We start from the raw sequence: 19462 nt of genomic DNA, 5'->3' as shown, positions 1-19462 counted from the left end.
CCCCAGACTAGTTATTTAACTGGTAGCATTTCTTCTCCAGTTCAGGAGGCCACTGACAACCTTTCCAACTTCCAATCAAATGTGAAATGCCCAGTTTAGTAGAAACATACTTCTGTCCGTGGTTTAACATTCCAAGGCATGTGAATTTTTAAAATACTTTCCATCTCAGGGAGCCCAAGTGGCTCGGTCGGTTAAACATCTGACTCCATCTCAGCTCAGGTCATGATCTGGATCATGAGTTCAAGCCCTCAACAAGCTCTCTGCTGTCAGGGGAGAGTCAGCTTCAGATCCTCTGTCTTCCTCTCTCTCTGCTCCTCACTTTCTTGCTCTCTCTCTCTCTCTCTCAAAAATAAATAAACAATTTTTAAAAAGTCACCAGTGGGGCGCCTGGGTGGCTCAGTCAGTTAAGCATCTGACTTAGGCTTAGGTCATGATCTGGTTAATGAGTTTGAGACCCACATCAGGCAGTCTGCTGTCAGCACAGAGCCCGGTTTGGATCCTCTGTCCCCCTCTCTCTAGCCCTCCCCTGCTTGCTCTCTCTCTCTCTCTCTCTCAAAAATAAACATTAAATAATAATAATAATAAATTTAAAAAATCACCAGCAATAAATAAATAAATAGTGCCTTTCATCTAGATTTTTTTGTTGCCTGTGTCTTCAGTCTCTGTTTTTTCCAGTTTCTGTTGACTGGATAGAAAGGTAGAATGCTAAGTGACTATTTTGTTTACTCCCAGGAAGGATTGAGGGAAGGCCTAATTCTTGGCCTTTAACCGGGATGAAGTTTTTCATCAAAGATTGTACAAATAATTCTTGAAGATATTATTTAAGTTTATTTATTTAAGTAATCTCTACACCCAGCGTGTGGCTCGACACAGGAAATGAGGTCAGAGTTGTTACAAATAACTCATTTATATAATTTGTGCTTTAGTTTTTTGTTTTGTTTTTGTTTTCATAAAAAGAGTATCATACTAAGGGGCGCCTATATGGCTCAGTTGAGCGTCTGACTTTGGCTCAGGTCATGGTTTCGTGGTTCATGAGTTCAAGCCCTGCATTAGGCTCTGCGCTGATGGTGCAGAGCCTGCTTGGGATTCTCTCTCTCCCTCTTTCTGTGCCTCCCCCACTTGTGCTCTCTCTCAAAATAAAGGGGGGTATCATACTATATGTAATTGTTTCAGATTTCTTTTATGTTGCTAATGTTATTCTGTGTTGCTGAATATAATTCATTTTGGTTGCTATATGTTATTCCATTGGGTAATTATTTATCCACTTACCGTTGATGAACATTTGAAATGTTTCCGTGTTTTTTATTTTTTCGAACAATGATTTATGAGCATTTCTTAGTGCAGGAAAGGTGAGCACATAGTAAAGAGCCTGAGAGTATGGTGAAAGGGAAAACACAGAAGAGGGAAAAGGTAAATAAGAGAGAAATTGGACATAAGCAAGATAACCCTCAGTTTTGATAACTTAGTCTTGATAAGATAACTTAATTTTGTCTAGGTCCATATTTGGGCAAATTCTTACCACAAGTATGCCTGTGGCCTACCAGGCTAAACTGCTCACTAATGCCACCCCAACCCCTCACTTCACCCCACCTCCAGCATTGAGTTATTATTGACCATTACATCTCTGGCAGTGTGGTTTAGTATTAATTTTACACAGATTTGAATGCTATACTGATTACTGAAGGAAATATTCCTTTCCAAAGGGCTGGTACTCTTAATGTAACTAGGGAGTGGCCCAGCTAAATATGATACCGTAAGTATACCCTTGTTTTTTAGTACAGTATGTCATTGTATGACAGTCCTAAGGTCCCAGAGAGAAGGTAAGCCCTACCTTCAAAATTTACTGTAATTTTAACAGTAAATAGTACCCTTCCTTCAACTAGAAATAATAATTAGTAGATTTATTTCTTAAACAGTTCCGGGAAGTAATCGCTAATGTCATTAAGTTTAGGGAAAGGTATCTCTATTATATTTTCTTAAATCAAAGGGTTAGTCTAGTTATATATGGAAATCTTAACATATGTAATGAATCAGTTTTATATTCTGAGAGATGTTAGAATACAGATAATTGCCTTGAGAGAAAGCTTTTTGGTTTATGATATGTTTGGCAGGAGGACAGAGAAAGGTTCTGAAAAAAAAAAGAGTAGGCATGTAATAGAAGAGTTTTTCACTGTTTGGTATCTTAGTGTGAAATAAGTCAAGGGATGGAACCAAAGAAAGAGGGAACTTCAGAGCTTCAAAGGCATTACATTTGTTTCAGTCTTTTTTTTTTTAATAAGATTTAAAATTAATTTTTATTTAATTTTAGACTTTCTCCAAATGAGAGAGACCTGGGCATAAGAGCATGACCAAGTCTAACATTAAAATCGTTATTAAAATGACACGTTCCAGTATTCTCACCAAATAGAAGATGAGAATTCCCAGAAAATAACATTAAGCATATGACTCGTAACAAACCATATGCAGAACATTGGCTTATTGTCAGGTTGCCAGGGTCTTATTGGAAGACAAAGTCCCTAGTTTTACCACACAGGAAAGTTTCCATAACTCAAATCATTGGACTTGGGGGAGGGGGTTGGCTGGAGCAGGGACTTTTTACCAGACACAGAATGTTCCATGCTCTTCGCTGCCTATTTCTGAGTTAACTTGATGTTTGACCTCAGAGTCGAATTTGCCTGTGGCAAGAGAGGGATCATTTTAACCAGTGAGTAATTAAGTGCTTGAGTCTTAAGAATGTTTCTTGTTCCTTATCCTATGACAAGTGGTCAGAGTGAGCTATGTTGGCCTGGACTTTTTCTTCTACAGAAAGAAAAATCTATTTCCATTTTAAAATACAAAATGGTTAATGTAGTTGATTCTCTTTGCCTTTGATCACTATAAAATAATTAGAAACGGTTGCAGAAGTGTAAAATACAAATATTTGTGTTAACTAAAAAAGGATACATTAAGTTTTAACATTGCAGCTGCTGAGACTCCTTTGTACACACTGACTTTTTAACATAATCTTCTGCAGTTAGGGTGGAAAATGTTCATGTCCTCTTCCTGACGTTTGTTATCTTCTCTTTTAACACTTAAATCTTCTATATTTTTGTTATGGATATTGGGAGGCATCATAGCTAAAGGATAAAGCAGGAACTCTGAAGTTAGACTGTATGAGAAGTTGTCATTGCATTAGGAGCTTACTGTTGACCATAATTAGAGCATTTCTGTAGAATGATATAAACTAAAACTGAATTAAATTGTATTACATGGAATTGTTGATTAAAGGAAAAAGCAGATCAGGGTCACGCCTGACACATTTTAAGTGTTGTGTAAATATTTGTTGACTGAATGAATCCATTCATTCATTTCTAATCATGAATGCATTCATTCATTCATTATTAGAACAGTATTTTGAGACTGAAGGAAAGACTCTAGTAAAAAAGCTAGAGATGGAAGATAGAAATGAAAAAAGGGAAGGATATGGGTTGGAAATTAGCATTTACTAAGAACCTGCTTTGCCAGATGCTTTACATACATTTTTACTGAATATGCATAACAAAACCTGTAAGGTACTATCACTGTGTAGATAGGGAAACTGAAACACAGAGAAGTTAAATTCATGTAAATGCAAGAGATGGAGATAGGATCCAGGAGACAAGATCAAAAGCCTAAGTGGATTATTTTCTTTAACCACTGCTTCCTTCAAAACTAAAGATTCTAAGATCTTTTGAGGTAGAAAGAGAAATATTGAGGGAGTGCTGTAGAAACCAGTGAGGTAGTCTATTTGAAGTTGGAGGTTTGGACTAGAGTGTCAGTTTCAAATGGCTACTGTGTGAATTTGATAGGGAGTCAGTGTGAATTTTTTCTTTCCACTCCTTGTTCACACTTGCTTTCACCTTGTACAGCTGTAATTAGTTACTGCAGATGTTACTTTGAGGGAGAAACCTACTGGCTTTTGTACTGTAGGTTTAAATGCATTTTTTCCTCTCTCATCACCCTTCTAGATTAAGTTCATTAAGGACAGAGATCATGACTTTTTTCTTCTTCATTATCTACTGCGTTTTGTGATTCTCTTCCTAACTAATGTTGGAATAACTAGATTGTTCTTAGTTGAGGTTGAATTCCAGTAACTGTCATTTTTTTCTCCACACACCTTCCTGCCACTTTGAATGACTAAATTCAGTAAGTTTTTATGCCATCCCACCTTCAATTTAAAATTCTGCAAACTCTCCTTTATTCTTGATCTTTGGGTCTATGGGTCCCTGTTGCTGATTTCATCCTTAGAATTCAATGGGTCTTCAAGCCAGCCACAAATTTGTCGCTGTATAAAGCTGCCATCGGTGTACCATTTTCTAGAACTGAAATCAGTTGATTTTTTTTACAGGGTTTTGTTTTGGCAGCCAATCATTTTTACTTGGTTCTTATAAACTGCTCGTTTAGTTCTGGGTTCATTCATTAACATAAATGCCCACTTAGCTCCTACTGCTCAGGTTTTATTTTTAAAAGTGTCCCTTTAATGATAGCATAATCCAAAGAGTAGCTACTAATTATAAGGAGGTTTTACCTCCATTCTGACTGTAATAGAAAACAATTCCAAATGTTCAAAAGCTAGGACAATTGCAGATTATTATTATTAATTTTTTTTTTTTTTTTTTTTTGAAAACGTCTGTGATGGAAATGTGCTGTAAGCCAGTAGTAACAATACACCTGATGTTTCTGGATAATGCAGTAGTCTTCCTTCTACACAGCCACTAAGAAACCGATGGTGTCATGTGTTTATAATACTGCTGAACACACAGTGGATTAACTTGAGTACAAAAGAGGTTTAAATCATTTGAAAGGGACACAGATGTGAATGAAATTCAAGATGTTTTAATTCCAGATCCTGAGGTTGAATCACAACGAATTTTAGACAGTGCCAGAGATTATCAACCCAAACTTTTGTATCTGAGAAAGCCCTAGATTGTTTAGTGTAGTGTAGTTTTCATTCCAACTTTATTTTATGTTGGGGTACTCTTCCAAGGTCCTGAGATATAAAGGAATTTGGTTTGGGCTAGGGCTGCCACATTTCAGATCCGAAAGCAAGTAGAATACATCAGTTAACATTTTTTTCTTGTAATATTAGCTTCAAAGATTCAGGTTCCCTATTCAATTACATGGGGAAATTAATAACCCTTTCATTCCAGTCATACAGAATTACAGGATCCCACTTTGACTGGGTTAAATATAAGTTGATTTGCAATTAACATCAGTTCATTTACTTGTCATATTCCTGGGTTAATTAGGTATCAATTTGTTTCTCTCTCTTTTTTTTTTTTTTTTTTTTTTTTTTTTCCCTTTCTCTAATGTCTGTGGACTGGAAAGCTATAAATATTAATGGGAGTCATCATGATGGCCTTTGACTTCTTCAGAAAGATTGCATGATAAACTACACTCCCCCTTCCTTCCTTCTTCAGAGCAGTCTACCTTATGACCATTTCATTTGGAGCAATCTGTCATTGTTGAATCAGGCCTGGAGTCTGAGATCCATTCTGAGTCACTATGAATAGAGCTCTAGTATTGGTTGGGCCACAGGGAAACTGGTGGTTAAATACTGTGAGAATCTTTATCAGACAGGAAATGACAACTCATTAAAATACTAACCGTTAAGCCTGTTTAGATCACTGCGGAGGGTGGGGGCGGGGGTGGGGGGGAGGGTGGATTTAACTCTATAGTGTTTGGTTGAAATCTGCACACTTCTGGAAACAGAAAATTATTTATAAAACTTATCAAGAAAGGGAATTGCTGGGGGTGTGGGGCATGTCTGGCTAGCTTAGTGGGTAGAGCATGCAGCTCTTGATCTTGGAGTTGTGAGTTTGAGCCCCACATTGGGAGTAGAGTTTACTTTAAAGAAAAAAAAATTTTTTTTTTTTTTAAAGAAGAAAGGGAATTGTTAATCCATCTTCTTACTGAACTTCTACCATGCTGTCATTGCCTCTTATATATAGAAGACAAGATAAGCATGTAAATGGGCAGTGGAATGGGAAGGAGTTTTTATTTTATCTCTGAAAATATATCCTACTAGTACCTTCATTGTAAAATTCAGTCTCTTCAGCAGAACCACCGGTTGGCTTGAGTCTGCAGGAGACCATTTTCCATTTAATAATAAGACTCTCTACTCCTGCGCTTCTGGGCCAATTCTCAGTTGATAGAGGAATTCTCTGGAGTCAGAGGATAAATCCGATTTATTGATTTACATACAGTGATCCTCACTCAATCAAGAAAATCAGTCTGAAGACCCCTGATACTCATTTGAAGTATAATTAAAATTTAACCAAGGGCACAGAATTTCAGTTTCTTGAGGTTTGACTCTCCAGATTCTTAATAGCACTCTTTATAAATGACCCATTAGAAGTCAGCAAAAAAGAGACATGCAGTCTGTGTCTTTACAGAAAAAGCTTCTTTTCTTTCTGATATATTACCGAACAGTCCTGCACTGAATTGCTCTGCTAACTATACCTTCTTGGGAATAAGGTATAATATTTATACCCCTTGAAGTTCAGCTTCATGGTCTAAACCAGTGGTCTCCACCATCAGAATGGGACTAAAATAATAGAACTTCTAATTTTTTTCAGAACTTCTATTTATATTTATGTTCATCTTTGTTTTCTTTTTTTGTGTATTTTTGTTACATATATAACATTATGGTAGCACATACATATAAACTTTATATGACTATACACACATGGAGCATTAGTTTACCAACAATCTGATTGGCACTCCCTCAGGCCACAGGTCAGAAAATCACATCTCATGGAATACAAAAATAGGCTAAGGAAACAGTGGGAGTTCCATGATACAGAAGGGGTTCACATTGGGCCTGTTGCAATATATTGTGTTTTTCTGTGCCCCATTAATCAGATTTATAATTCCTAGTTTTAATTAAATTAACCTTCACAAAACAGACAAGTAGCTTTAAAAGTTTCCTATAAAGAAACAGAAGGAAGATAGTACTAATAATGCAGTCACAAGAAACAGTAAAAAAAGTTGCAGCATTGACATCTTACTAGTATATGTCTACAGAAGTCAGCCAACAAATTTAGAAATTACTACTTTAATAAAGGACAAGTACGTAATATGCCTTGAAATATTCACTAATGATAACACAAATGCCATCATACTTAAAGTTAAGTATTTTTTTAAATTTTAGCTTTATTTTATCCTTTTTTAATTTGTATTTGTGTATTTTACTGTTTGCACGAGTAATATATACATATATTCAAAATGTTTACAAACCATTGGTCTAAACTTCTCGGCCTCAAAAGCCACTTTTTATGCTCAAAAAGTAGTAGGCATCATTAGTTTACTTCGAAAAAATCTCTACTATGATTCTGAATTATAACAGCAGTAGAATTGATTAAACCCTAACTTTTCCTTTCTTTAATATTGTCCTTGACCTGAATTTTATTCTAAAAACATTTTTCTGCCATTTATAAGCTTTCAGAGGTTTGACTAATCACACCCTGAGAATGTTATTTAGATGTTATGATTAATCATCAGAGAGATGTTAAATAAGCCTCAGAGTACAGCACAACTAGTGAAAGAAAGGTAGAAAATACATTTTGCCTTTAATTTTTTCTAAGAAAGATAAAGGCTTCTTACTCTATAGCCTTTACTAAGAACTGATGTCAGACAATATATTTTCAGGAAAGCCAGTGTAACTTCCATGATCACATCAGTGCTAAGATCCTCAAAAAAGTGATTAAGAAAGGAGCAGAGCCTATATTAAATAAAACATTTACTTAATCATACCTACTTAATTTCCCTAAGCATTTTAACTGCTTAACCTTTATATGAGGCAGCCCTGTGTAAGTAGGTCTAAACAACAAGACAGATCAATGTTTTTTAAGTTCATGTTATTTCTGTTATTAAACACTGTGCCCCAGTTTTATGGTGGCACATAGTAACAAAAACATACACCTGGCTGGAAAAATCCAACCAGAATCGTGAGCAGGAAAATTTCAGGTCTTCTAATAACAATTGTTAGTTTGATGACCATCTCTATGATGGAGAAGAGATTGAACGTTTTAATGATGTGTTTTTTATATCTGTTGAACCATTTTGTTTGAGAGTTACACAACTTAAAAGGAATTCCTTGGAAACAGGAATAATAATGACCGATAAAGTTTTGGGATGGGTTGTGTGCCCAGGAATAACCAACAAAATGAAAATTTAAACACTGTGACAAATAATCGTACCACCCACTCTCTCTCCAGCCTCTACCAATTGTGATGCTTCCTCTGGAAGATTTTCTGGCTTTTTGTGGGTACAGAGAATAACGCAGACCTTTATTTATAATAAGTCAATATGGGGAGAGTTTAAAATATAGATTTATTTTCAGAAAAATGATTTTCAGAAGCAGAGTCACATAATGTATTAAAAACTGCAGAAAAATTGTTGTTTGCATATTGGTCAGGGCCCTTAACAGAATTTTACAAAGAAGTTTGTCTTGTTACATACCTCCTAAGGTATGTAAGCCTGGTAAAATACTGTTCCTGTGAAACCACTTTTCAAGCTCTGGGTGGGTTTGGACTTACGTAGGGTTTTTTTTTTTTCTTTATTTTTTCTCCTTTGTTTTCTCTTTGTTTTTCTCATTTTGCATTTTCTGACAGTTTTTTTTTTTTTTCTTTATTAAAATCAACAAATTCAAAAATTGCCGTTACTTTTTTGGAAATTTGTTTTTTAATGAGATATTATCTGAAACATGTTTGTGTATGCCAAGAAAATAAATATCAAGATAATTACTATCCACAAAGCTTTTTCTACCCACCATGTTGAAGGTCTACAGCAAGGAAAAGCAGATGAGATCTTTTTTGTTGTTGTTTTTTCTGTTTTTGTTTTTTAGGGTTTTTTTAAGGCTTTCTTACTTAGAGAAAGTGACTGTTTACAAGGGTAGTTTAAACATATTTAAATCCAATAGTTGACTGAAAAATCATTTTGTGTTTGTTCTCCTCCTACTTTATATCCTTTTATATCACGAAACTATAATACTTTGAACTTCATCAGACCTAATGGCAGATGGAGGACTTCACGCCTTCACTACAGGTTGAGATGACTCCTTGGCCAGGTGCACAGGGTACTTTGAATTTAATGGCTTTCAGAGAATGTCATTTAAGCTATTTCCTAAGCCAACTGTAAAAAAACCGCTGAACTGGAATTCAAGTTATTCTTCACCCCCCCATCCCCCATATATGTACCTTAAATTAATCTTCAATGTCAGAACGGACTCTTCTGTCTGCTGCTTGAAAATAACTTGAGGGATGAGGTCATGGGCTGGTATTATAGTTTGCTTTAAATGCAAGCTAAGATTGACAGCTGTACAGAAATATTAATGAAATATATATATTTAAAAAGAGTGACAACTGCACTTTCAATTTTTATGTAGTCCATTACTAAAATAGCTTTGATGTTAATTAAGGGAACTCTAGTGTAATGTGCTTTGTATAAGCTGAGGCAACTGTGGCCTAAGCCATTGTTTGTAGAGCTAGAACAATAAAAATAAAACTAAAATTTTGATGAGTATATCAAGGTTAAGAGAATCCGACAATTAGTTATATAGTAGTTCATACTTATGTGTTCTTTTTTTTTCGGATTTATTGAGAGCATGTGACATTTGTTCATGATAGTATTGGTTAATATATTGCAATAAAAACTTAAAAAAAATTTTTTTTAACAGTTATTCACTTTTGAGAGACAGAGCACAAATGGGGGTGGGCAGACACAGAATCCAAAGCAAGCTCCAGGCTCTGAGCTGTCAGCACAGAGCCTAACTTGGGGGCTTGAACTCACAAACCGCAAGATCATGACCTGAGCCAAAGTCAGAAGCTTTGGCTGAGCCACCCAGGCACCCCTGCAATAAAAACTTTTAACTTCTCTATTTCAACTGTTTCCCTAGTCTCTTATGAGAAACTAATAGATTCGTCTCCCACCCCACCAAAAACTCTTCAAAGCATGTAACACTATATAGCACCTTAAAAAAATTATCTCAGTATTAGCCCAAGATAGTTGAAAATTGCACATCACTAAATGTAAATGTGCAATAAACTAAACGAAATGTAATGACATATATTCTCTCTCAACTAGAGTGTAGCTCTTAATAGACTTAACAATGGCAACATTTTTTAACTTCACATTATTTTGAAGAGAGTCTAGAATGACTGTTGCCAGTCCCTTCCTCATTCCCCTCAACCACAGCAATAAAAAAGTAGAACCTTTCTAACATGTGGGTCTTAGTTCTTCATTTTCTCTTTCAATAATGGCCCAAGAATGGAGCCCAAGAATTATTTGAGGGAAACTGTAAGCCTTATTTCTGCTCTAGTCTGAAGTTAGAAGTCAGAAGAAAGAACAAGGCACATATAATGGAATCCAACTCTTAGAGGACATCAAAAAGAGAATTTTCAAGGCATTTCTTGTATAATCTAGCTGTTCACATTAGTTTACAATTATATCAGCCATTGTAAATAAAAGGAGTGTTTTAACCTTAAAAAAAACACAATGGCTTGACTATGGCTTATCCTTGGAAGTTTAAAAACAACGATATAGGGTTTTTTTTTTTTAATTTTTATTTATTTTTGAGAGAGAGAGTGTGCAGGGGAGGTGTAGAAGGATAGGGAGACGGAGAATCCCAGATGCCAGGTTACAAACCATGGGATCATGATCTGAGCCGAAGTCAAAAGTCAGACGCTCAAACCCCCAGAGCCGCCCAGGCTCCTAGCATTTGTTATTAAGAGTGACTAAGAATTGATTTTCTGAAGTTAAGTTCTGTCTGGCTGGTTCAGTCAGAGGAGCATGTGACTCTTGATTTCAGGGTCATGAGTTTGAGCCCCATGTAGAGATAACTTAAATAAAACTTCAGAAAAATAAAAAATAAAGAGAAAGTTTGTCCTCTTGTTGCCCTGTTGTAGTGAGAATCATCACTGATAAATAGCAACACAGCTCAGACCCAGCTTCTCTGGTTTACCCCTTAATGTAAAGCCACTTAAAAGTCAGTGAGAGAGAGACTGAGGCTGTAGGTTAAGAAAGAGACTTTGCCCTTCCTTCTCCATTTTTCCTGTCTGTCCATATGGGTCTTATGTGCTGATCAGTACAGCCATGGTCTCTGCTATCTATGTCTATTCAGCCCTTCCCCGTGTCCTTCAATATTTATTAAAGGATCTTTTTGACAGCTTCACCCCACACTGATCTCTCCTTTCTCCAGTTCCTTTGGAATATATCTTCTATACCAAAAAATTTTAGTATTGATTTGTAAATTTTGTTGTTCACAAATCAGTTTGTGTGTACATGTGTGTGCCCGTGTGTTTTGAATCTCCATAATGATTCTAAGTTCCTTGTGGGCACAAGCTATTTCTTGCAGTTGTTTTGTTTTCCCTTAGTGCCAATTACAATGTCGGACACAAAATAAGGACTCCATTAAGTACTTGGTGGTTGATACTTAAGAGGATCAAAGAGAAGTGTCAGCCAGAAGTTATATGTGTGTTAACTTCTGGTAAATATAGTAGCAAAAAATTTCTCTTCCTCTGCTTCTCTGCTTTGTATTACAGAAAGCGGTAACTGAATTGTTCTCGAAAAGAGGTGGTGAAGTTAGTACTTATAAGAGGGAACATTAGGTGCTGTTGCAAATATATATTGACATAGCTTTTGCTGGCCGCAGGAGATTGAGCTCATCTGCCTTTTAGCCCTGTTATGGCAGATGAGAAAATAAAAGGTACAGAAAATAGAGATGTTTGATTTTCTAAGTTGCCTCAAGTTACCATTTTAAAAAACGCCTGCAAGCATTTCTAAAACAGGATCTTGGTAGCTGGTTGCCAAACCGGTTTAACAGCACTGCCTCCACATATTCTGGGTGAGAGGGACCTCCGAGTACATAAACTTATCAGAGATCCCTATCCCAGTCATTTCAGAACAAGTTGTTTAGTAATGTACTGTAGTTTCTGTGCAAGCCATCTACCATAAACCACGAAGTGATTCAAGGTTCAGAGTTCCTTCTTTGTTCCTTTGTTAATCACTGACTTCTGACTAGTGGGAGGTGCCTCCCAAATTTGCTAATGCATTCTTTTTGGATAAGGATGACGCACAGATTGTCCTAATAAGGACTTAGATTGAGAAAGGACCGCCCCCCTCTGAGAAGATGGGACAAGTCAGAGAGAGGGCGGGCAGTTTCTTTTTCAACTAGGGATGACACAAGCATAAGTCATTTCCTTATTAATCGGTTCAAACCAGTTCTTACAGGAACTGGTGGTGATAAATGTGGGACTTCTCAGAAGTCATTCATTTTATTCTTTGTGCCACAACAGCGTGCGGCATCAGCCTAGCTGGTCTCACTCTGAGGATGAACTCTTGTGCCAGAAGGGGCTCAGCTCCTAGTTTCTCTCCTGAGTTGGTGGAAGAGATTTTTCTCCTAGAAGGGGTTATTAAAGGATGAATGTATCCACTGAAAAGAGTTCAGAGGATTTTGCCAGTTGTGCTGATTGTTGTATTTTTTTTCCTCTTTCTGTCCAATCCCTGTTTTTTGAGTCCAGGTGGTAAGTGGATTTTTCTTTCACATTTTTCTTGCTTTTCTTCCCAAATGTATCTTTTTCCTTGGGTTATCGTACCCTGCTTCCAGTGCTGTCCCCGGCATAGGTCCATCTCTGCAGAAGCCATTTCAGGAATATCTGGAGGCCCAGCGGCAGAAGCTTCACCACAGAAGTGAGATGGGCACACCGCAGGTGAGACTTTGCTCTGTTTTCCTCTCTTCTGCCACCCCCCTCCCCCCAGTCTCAGGCTGAAATTATACTCCCAGCACTCACTGGCATTTTGAGGCAAATAGAGTAGTTTGTCTGTCAGTCTTCAGTAACTGAAGTGGAGGCTCTGTTTACTCTCTACTGGGACACTGGCTTTGACTAAATCAGAAATGTAATTTCCGTTTTTATCTGTCTTCTCCAAAGAAAAACAAAGGAAGGCTAATGGCAAATGATCTGTTATGTAGAATGAGTTGTTGCCTTGATCTTAAATGATTTATTACCAAATCTACTTCCCAAGTGGATTAAAAAGTTAAAATTTGTAGCATTTCATAGCATAACAAAGTATGTGACTAACGGTGGTCACTTGACTATCTCCTTCATTTTTGCCCTACTTTTTTAAGAGATGGGAAAATAATCTTTTTTTTAAAAAAAAGGCTCTTCGCATAGCTGAACTTAAAAACTTTAACTTAAACTAAGGCTGCCTTTTCTGTAAACAGTTCTGTGGCAAAGGGAAATGAGTAGAAGAGGATGGGTAAGCAGTAACCTGAAATGGGAAACTTGAAGGAAGCATAGTTGTTGAATTCCCCCTCCCCCCCCCCCCCACCCGTCGGCCTTACACTCTGTGTGGCCCTTTGCCGCCCTCAGTTGACCAAACATGACTTCAGAAATAGATGACATATTTTAAAAGCTGCTCCCAGTGCTGGAACGACATGTAACTATCTGGACACTGCTCTCCACAAGTATCTACATGGCAACTTCAGAGAGCAGAATTGAATCAAAAATTTTATTATGTAGTAAAAGAGGCCACCTCACACTGACCCATTCTAAACTATGTGAATCAACATTGACTTTACATCTGACAAAGTGAAATCTTAATAATTGGGTGTCAGAAGGCCTGAATATAGACTTCAGGGTATCTAGAGACACGGGCCTTCTCATTTTCATTGTTTAGACTTTATAGCTTATAAGCCCCAAATTCTCATCATTTTTCTTAAATATTGTAAATGATCCCCTTTTTACTGCTGAACTAATGAAGCATTTCTCGTGGGTTGTTCTGCATTTATTCTTACAGGGAGAAAACTGGTTGTCCTGGATGTTTGAGAAGTTGGTCGTTGTAATGGTGTGTTACTTCATCCTGTCCATCATTAACTCCATGGCACAAAGTTATGCCAAACGAATCCAGCAGCGGTTGAACTCAGAGGAGAAAACCAAATAAGCAGAAAAAGGTTCTAATGGCAGAAATTAGAGATGAGTTCTGCCTTAACTTGGGAGGACTCCAAACCAGGAAGGAAAATACCCTTTTCCACCCTATATCAATTTTAAAAAAAAATGTTTTGTTTTGTTTTGTTTTCTGAAAACAGTTTAGTCCATATTTTGCACTGACACACTTTTCCTTTGTGTGTTAAGGTAAGGTATCCACCCTCAATTCAATCCAGCTTGTGTTTTATTCAGGTGGAACGTGATGTTCAGCAGCGAACTTAACAGAAACCGGGCTTTTCTTTGTTGCTTTCAGAAGGCCCACGTGGTACAATTAAAGAATTCCGGACACCAAAAACTAGTTCCTAAGTATGTTGAGTATGTCAAGGCTTTTAGGCTTGTCAGAAGTGACTCCTTTGTTTTTCTAAGTCATTAAAGTGTGTATAAATTATACTAGATTGGATAACGGTCTTGCATGTCTATCATGGTAAAATTTATTTAATCCTGTCCAACCCTTCCTCTCCTACCTTAAAAAAAAGGCCATCTTATGATGCATTGCACACCCTCTTGGGAAACTGATCTTTAAATTTTGAGACAGTATAAGAAAATTCTGATTGGTGTCTCACGAATGAGCTGACACCATTTTTTATTCTGTATATTTAGAATGAAGTCATGAACAAACTTTATAAAGACATCTTTGATCATTCCAAAATTGTGTCCGTTTTCTTGAGCGTTTTGATTTTTTGCTTCCCTTTAGCTACTTCCAACTAATGGGCGGCTTTGCCAGATCTACCTACAACCATAATTTCTTCAACCGTTGTTTACTTACGTGTAGGAGCCACCACCGAGGCACTTTCTTGTTAACCTGGAATTGGGGCAGCTTGCTACACATTGATGAAATGGCTCCCTAGGGATTGACATAGCGAGGGGTTCGTGAAAACAGGAGAAATGAAAGTATACAAATTAAAGGGCACTGGAGAGAGAAATAACTCGTTTTTTCAAAAAACCACACTTTCTCCTGTCTGTGTTCGTTTTAGCTCAGCATGTTCTCTGTTTCTGACAAAAATTTAGTTTTAGAATGTAACCTAATTTTCTTTCCTTTCTTCAGTGAGTGTTATGTTCTTTTGGGATGTTTCCAGTTGAACTTGGTTGTTTCGTTTTGCCTGGGAGGAAAATAAACAATTTCACTTTTTTTCTTTAGGAAAATCTTTTCTGACATTATGTTAAAAGTAGAATCGGGTTTAAATCGCAACAGGCCAGAAATGCCTGATTGTTTTATCAAATCCTGCCTGAATGTCTACTTAGTTTGCCTACCGTCGTGACATCTCCATGGCTGTACCACCTTGTCGGGTAGCTTATCAGACTGATGTTGACTGTTGAATCTCATGGCAACAGCAGTCGATGGGCTGTCTGACATTCTGGTATCTCTCATCTGACCATCCATACCAAATATTCCCATTTAAACATTACCTAGCCTCATGGTTTATGACAAAAAAAAACTCTCGTCCTTAAGTCTAGTGGCACTTTGAATCTTTTATGCCATGATATTGCAGCAGTATCGAGAAGATTTTATGGAAAATTGGGATGGTCTCCATGACCACAGCTAAATAAAGGACAAACAACCTGCCTTGTGGGTTTTGAAAAGGTTATTATTCTTAACAATCTTTTTTTTTTTCTGCCCAGGGACCTTGTGATAATGTGATTGTTCCTTTATTTGCAAAGCGGTACCCAGGTTTTATGTTAAATAGATTCACGTTAACCAACAAAATTTTTTAGATTTTTTAGGGTTAGCATAAACTTCTAAGTCAGCTTCCAATTGTGTGTCATCTCTTTCACCTGCATTTTATTTGGTGTTTGAAGAAAGGAAAGAGGAAACCCCGTATGAATTATACTATATGTGCTAAATCTTCCAGGTTTATTGGTAAACTTATTTCAGGGTACAGTGTTTAGAAAAAAAGAAACATTTCTTAGACTGAGGAGCTAAGTAATACATTTGACTTATTATGATAATGGTTTGTTCACTCTTTCAAATGAGTTTGCCTTGAAAACAAACGAAAAACAGCTGTCCCCCTTTCCTCCACAAAGCGTTCAGGTGGGACATGCTCAGATGATCCTGCTGGATTCCAGCTGGCACAGAACGTTACCCTTCTGTTCCAGTGGTTCGGTTCGTTTGTCCCTTTCTTGTATCCACCAAAGTGAACAGAAACAACTACATGATCCCCAAAACAAACCCAGTTGATTCCAGTTGGTGGGAGACCAGAAAATTTGTGAGTGGATGGTTTGATATTACTGCAAATTTAAAAAAAGCAGGGGGGGGGGGTGGTGGTGCCTGGAATTCTAATTCCATCTAATTTAAGTGTCATTTTGTGCCTTACATTTCTGTGGTACTTTATCGTGTCTCTCAACTCCATGGCTGTCAAAACAATACAGTACGATATAATGCAATACATCCTCAGTTTATACACTTATGTACCGAGGAACACCTCCCTAGAAACAGTAATGTGGGAAACGTGTAGTGTTTGACAGAAAGAGAGATTTGGATGATGGCCACTCCTCATCTTCTAAAAATCAGAAAAAGGTACGGCTGGAGTGCAGTTTCTGAAATACACTAGTTCCGCAGATGCAGTAAGTAGGAAGCGCTCCCACATGAACAACCTCTGCCTGTGTTTCCGCTGTGCTCTCTGCTGTCTGTAGCTGTAGTAGGACTGCCGTGAGGCTGGTCTTCGCTTTCACTACTCAGCAGTGATTCCTTCGGGGACAATTGATGCATTAGGCTAATTAGAATAACGTGTTGTCCTCTTGTGCCCTGGGGTGAATTGTGTTTTGACTGACCCATGTGTAAAGAGCTCAGAGGAGTTCCCAGCCTTTTACAGTCAAAAAGCCGTTCCATAGATTTTGAAACCCACTCTCCTCCATGTGCAACGGTCTATGTTACTGATGGCTTATAGTTCTGCCTCTAACATGTGACTTTGAGAAAGTCTTAAACTCGGAGCCTAGATTTCATCTATAGGAATAGAAATAGGTTGTTGTAATGATTAAATTGGATAAAATGTGAAGTACTACCATAATTGTTGGCGTGTTCTCAGTTTTTAACTCGTCAAAGACCGCATTTGATACACATGCAAAAATTTTACATTGCATTTGCTCGGAAAACATGTTTTTATTTGGTAGGCTCCACTCCCAACGTGTGGCTTGAACTCACAACCCCAAGATCAAGTGTTGCATGCTCTATAGACTGAGCCAGACATGTGCCCCAATATATGCGTTTTAAATACTGTCTGCAGGTATGCCCTTGTTTTGATGTAAATCTGCTCTTTCTAAAGAAGTTAAACCCAAATATAAAGAGAAAGGCAGAAATTAAGGAACCAATTGACTTGATAAAAACAAAACCTTGTTAAATCTAAAATTAACCCCCCAGTGAGGCAACAAAGTACAAAGCACAGATACACAAAATTTACTATAATTGAAAATACTTTTCTAACCTTACATCCTTAAAATATTGACATTTTCCTAATTTAGTTTTTATTATAAAATACTAAAGGGGCGCCTGGGTGGCTCAGTCGATCAAGCTTCCAACTCTTGGCGTCAGCTCAGGTCATGATCTCACAGTTTGTGAGTTGGAGCCCCATGTCGGGCTCTGTGCTGACATCGCATAGCATGCTTGGGACTCTCTCCTAAAATAAATATAAATAAACTTAAAAAAATAAAATACTAAAGGGTGCCTGGGTGGTTCAGTTGGTTGAGCATCTGCCTTCAGCTCAGGTCATAATCTCGCGGTTCATGAGTTTGAGGCCCTTGTCCGGCTCTGCTGACAGCTTGGAACCTGGAGCCTGCTTCAAATTCTGTCTCCCTCTCTCTGCCCCTCACCCGCTCACACTCTGTCTCTCTCTCTCTCAAAAGTAAATAAACATGTATGTATATATATGTGTGTGTGTTTGTGTATACGTACATACACTAAGGGGTGGCTCAGTCAAGTCGGTGGCTGAGTCTGACTTCGGCTCAGGTCGTGATCTCACAGTTCATGAGTTTGAGCCCCACATCGGGTTCTGTGCTGATAGTGCAGAGCCTGGGGTCTGCTTCAGATTCTTTGTCTTTCTCTCTCTCTGCCCCTCCCCCGCTTGCTCACTTTCTCAAAAATAAACATTAAAAAATAAAATACTAAAAGAAATCTAGAAGGTAGAGAAAAAAGGAATATCTGCTTTTTTTTTTTTACATTTTTTTAATGTTTATTTTTGAGAGAGAGTGAGACAGAGTGTGAGTGGGGGAGGGGCCGAGAGAGAGGGGGATGCAGAATCTGAAGCAGGCTTGAGACTCCGAGCTGTCAGAGCCTGATGTGGGGCTTGAACTCACAAACCATGAGATCATGACCTGAGCCGAAGTCAGATGCTTAACCAACTGAGCCGCCCAGGTTCCATCTAGAATATTCAGTGAGGTGAGCACTGGGTGTTGTATGGAAACCAATTTGACAATAAATTTCATGTATTTAATAAATAAATAAAAAGAATATTCAGTGAGGTTTGTTGGGTATAGTGAAAACAGTTTAAAAAGTTGGCATGTGGGACCTTCCTCAATAGACCTAAAAGTCTCATTTTTGTTAGAAAACAAAAGTATTGGTTTGTTTTATTCATAAATAGTTATTAATGTGCTCACAAAAAGTTAAATCAACCTAAGCAGGAATTATTTTTTTTAAGTAGGCTCCACACCCAATGTGGCGCTCGAACTCGAAACCCCGAGATCAAGAGTCGCTTGCCCTACGGACTGAGCCAGCCAGGTGCCCCTAAGCAGGAGTTCAATAGCCATTTTTGAAAGCCAAGTAGCATTCCATTTCTAACTGACAATGATCAAAACTCGGATATTCATAAAACATGGTAAATGAAATGCTAAGCAAAAAACTTGCATCTGAAGTGTTTGTTCCTTTATTCTCAAAGACAACAAGAAAAGAAAGCACATGAAGTACTCGAACATTCTAAAAGTGATTGAGTCATTTGCGTCTGGTAGTTGAGGCTTCGGTTGCTGCCCTTCCCAACAAGGCCAGGAGTTCACCTGAGGTAACGCGTTTGCCTTGGGGGTGAGGCCTTGAATTGCAGCAAATAACATACATGTATTTGCATATTCAACCAATACTCATAAAAGGGATTATAATGAAAACCTGTTCTGGACAGCTGCTTACTCATTGCCTTTAGAATTGTGTGGTGCTGGGATAGGCAGGTGCCAGCTGTTTGCTCATTCTCTTTGACCTACTAGCCTTGCACAGTTTGCTGTGTGGATGTTGATACTACTAAATTAAAAGAAATTTATTTTAGGTGGCCCCCGCTCTCCACCCAAACACCCTGGATTCATTTGAGATCTGGGATTCTAATTCTGTAGTTGGGAGACTGGCCCAAACTGTGGCCCAGTGTGAGTCAGTTGTAAGTGGCTGGCTGACTCTATGGGAACAGGAATGAGATGCAGCTTAGACGGTTTGTCAGCCAAATCCACAAATGTGTGGCTTTTTGAAACATTGGACATCTGTTCCTTTTAAT

General features: G+C 37.8%; 1 protein-coding gene across 2 annotated transcripts in view; it reads left to right on the top strand.

Moving 5' to 3' along the window:
* VMP1 (vacuole membrane protein 1) overlaps positions 1–14652 on the top strand; it is a 128388-nt gene extending 113736 nt beyond the window's left edge. For both annotated transcript variants that reach the window (XM_060647755.3, XM_060647754.3), the window contains 2 exons: positions 12626–12728; positions 13816–14652. In XM_060647755.3, the coding sequence (XP_060503738.1) occupies positions 12626–12728; positions 13816–13959 (247 nt within the window). In that variant the 3' untranslated portion in view covers positions 13960–14652. The remainder of the gene's footprint in view (positions 1–12625; positions 12729–13815) is intronic.
* The last annotated feature ends 4810 nt before the right edge of the window (positions 14653–19462 follow it).

This window comes from Panthera onca, chromosome E1 (assembly GCF_046562875.1).
Source record: "Panthera onca isolate mPanOnc1 chromosome E1, mPanOnc1 haplotype 2, whole genome shotgun sequence".
Taxonomy (NCBI): domain Eukaryota; kingdom Metazoa; phylum Chordata; class Mammalia; order Carnivora; family Felidae; genus Panthera; species Panthera onca.
The sequence above is the reverse complement of the archived record's forward strand: the minus strand, read 5'-3'. Positions and strand labels throughout refer to the sequence as shown.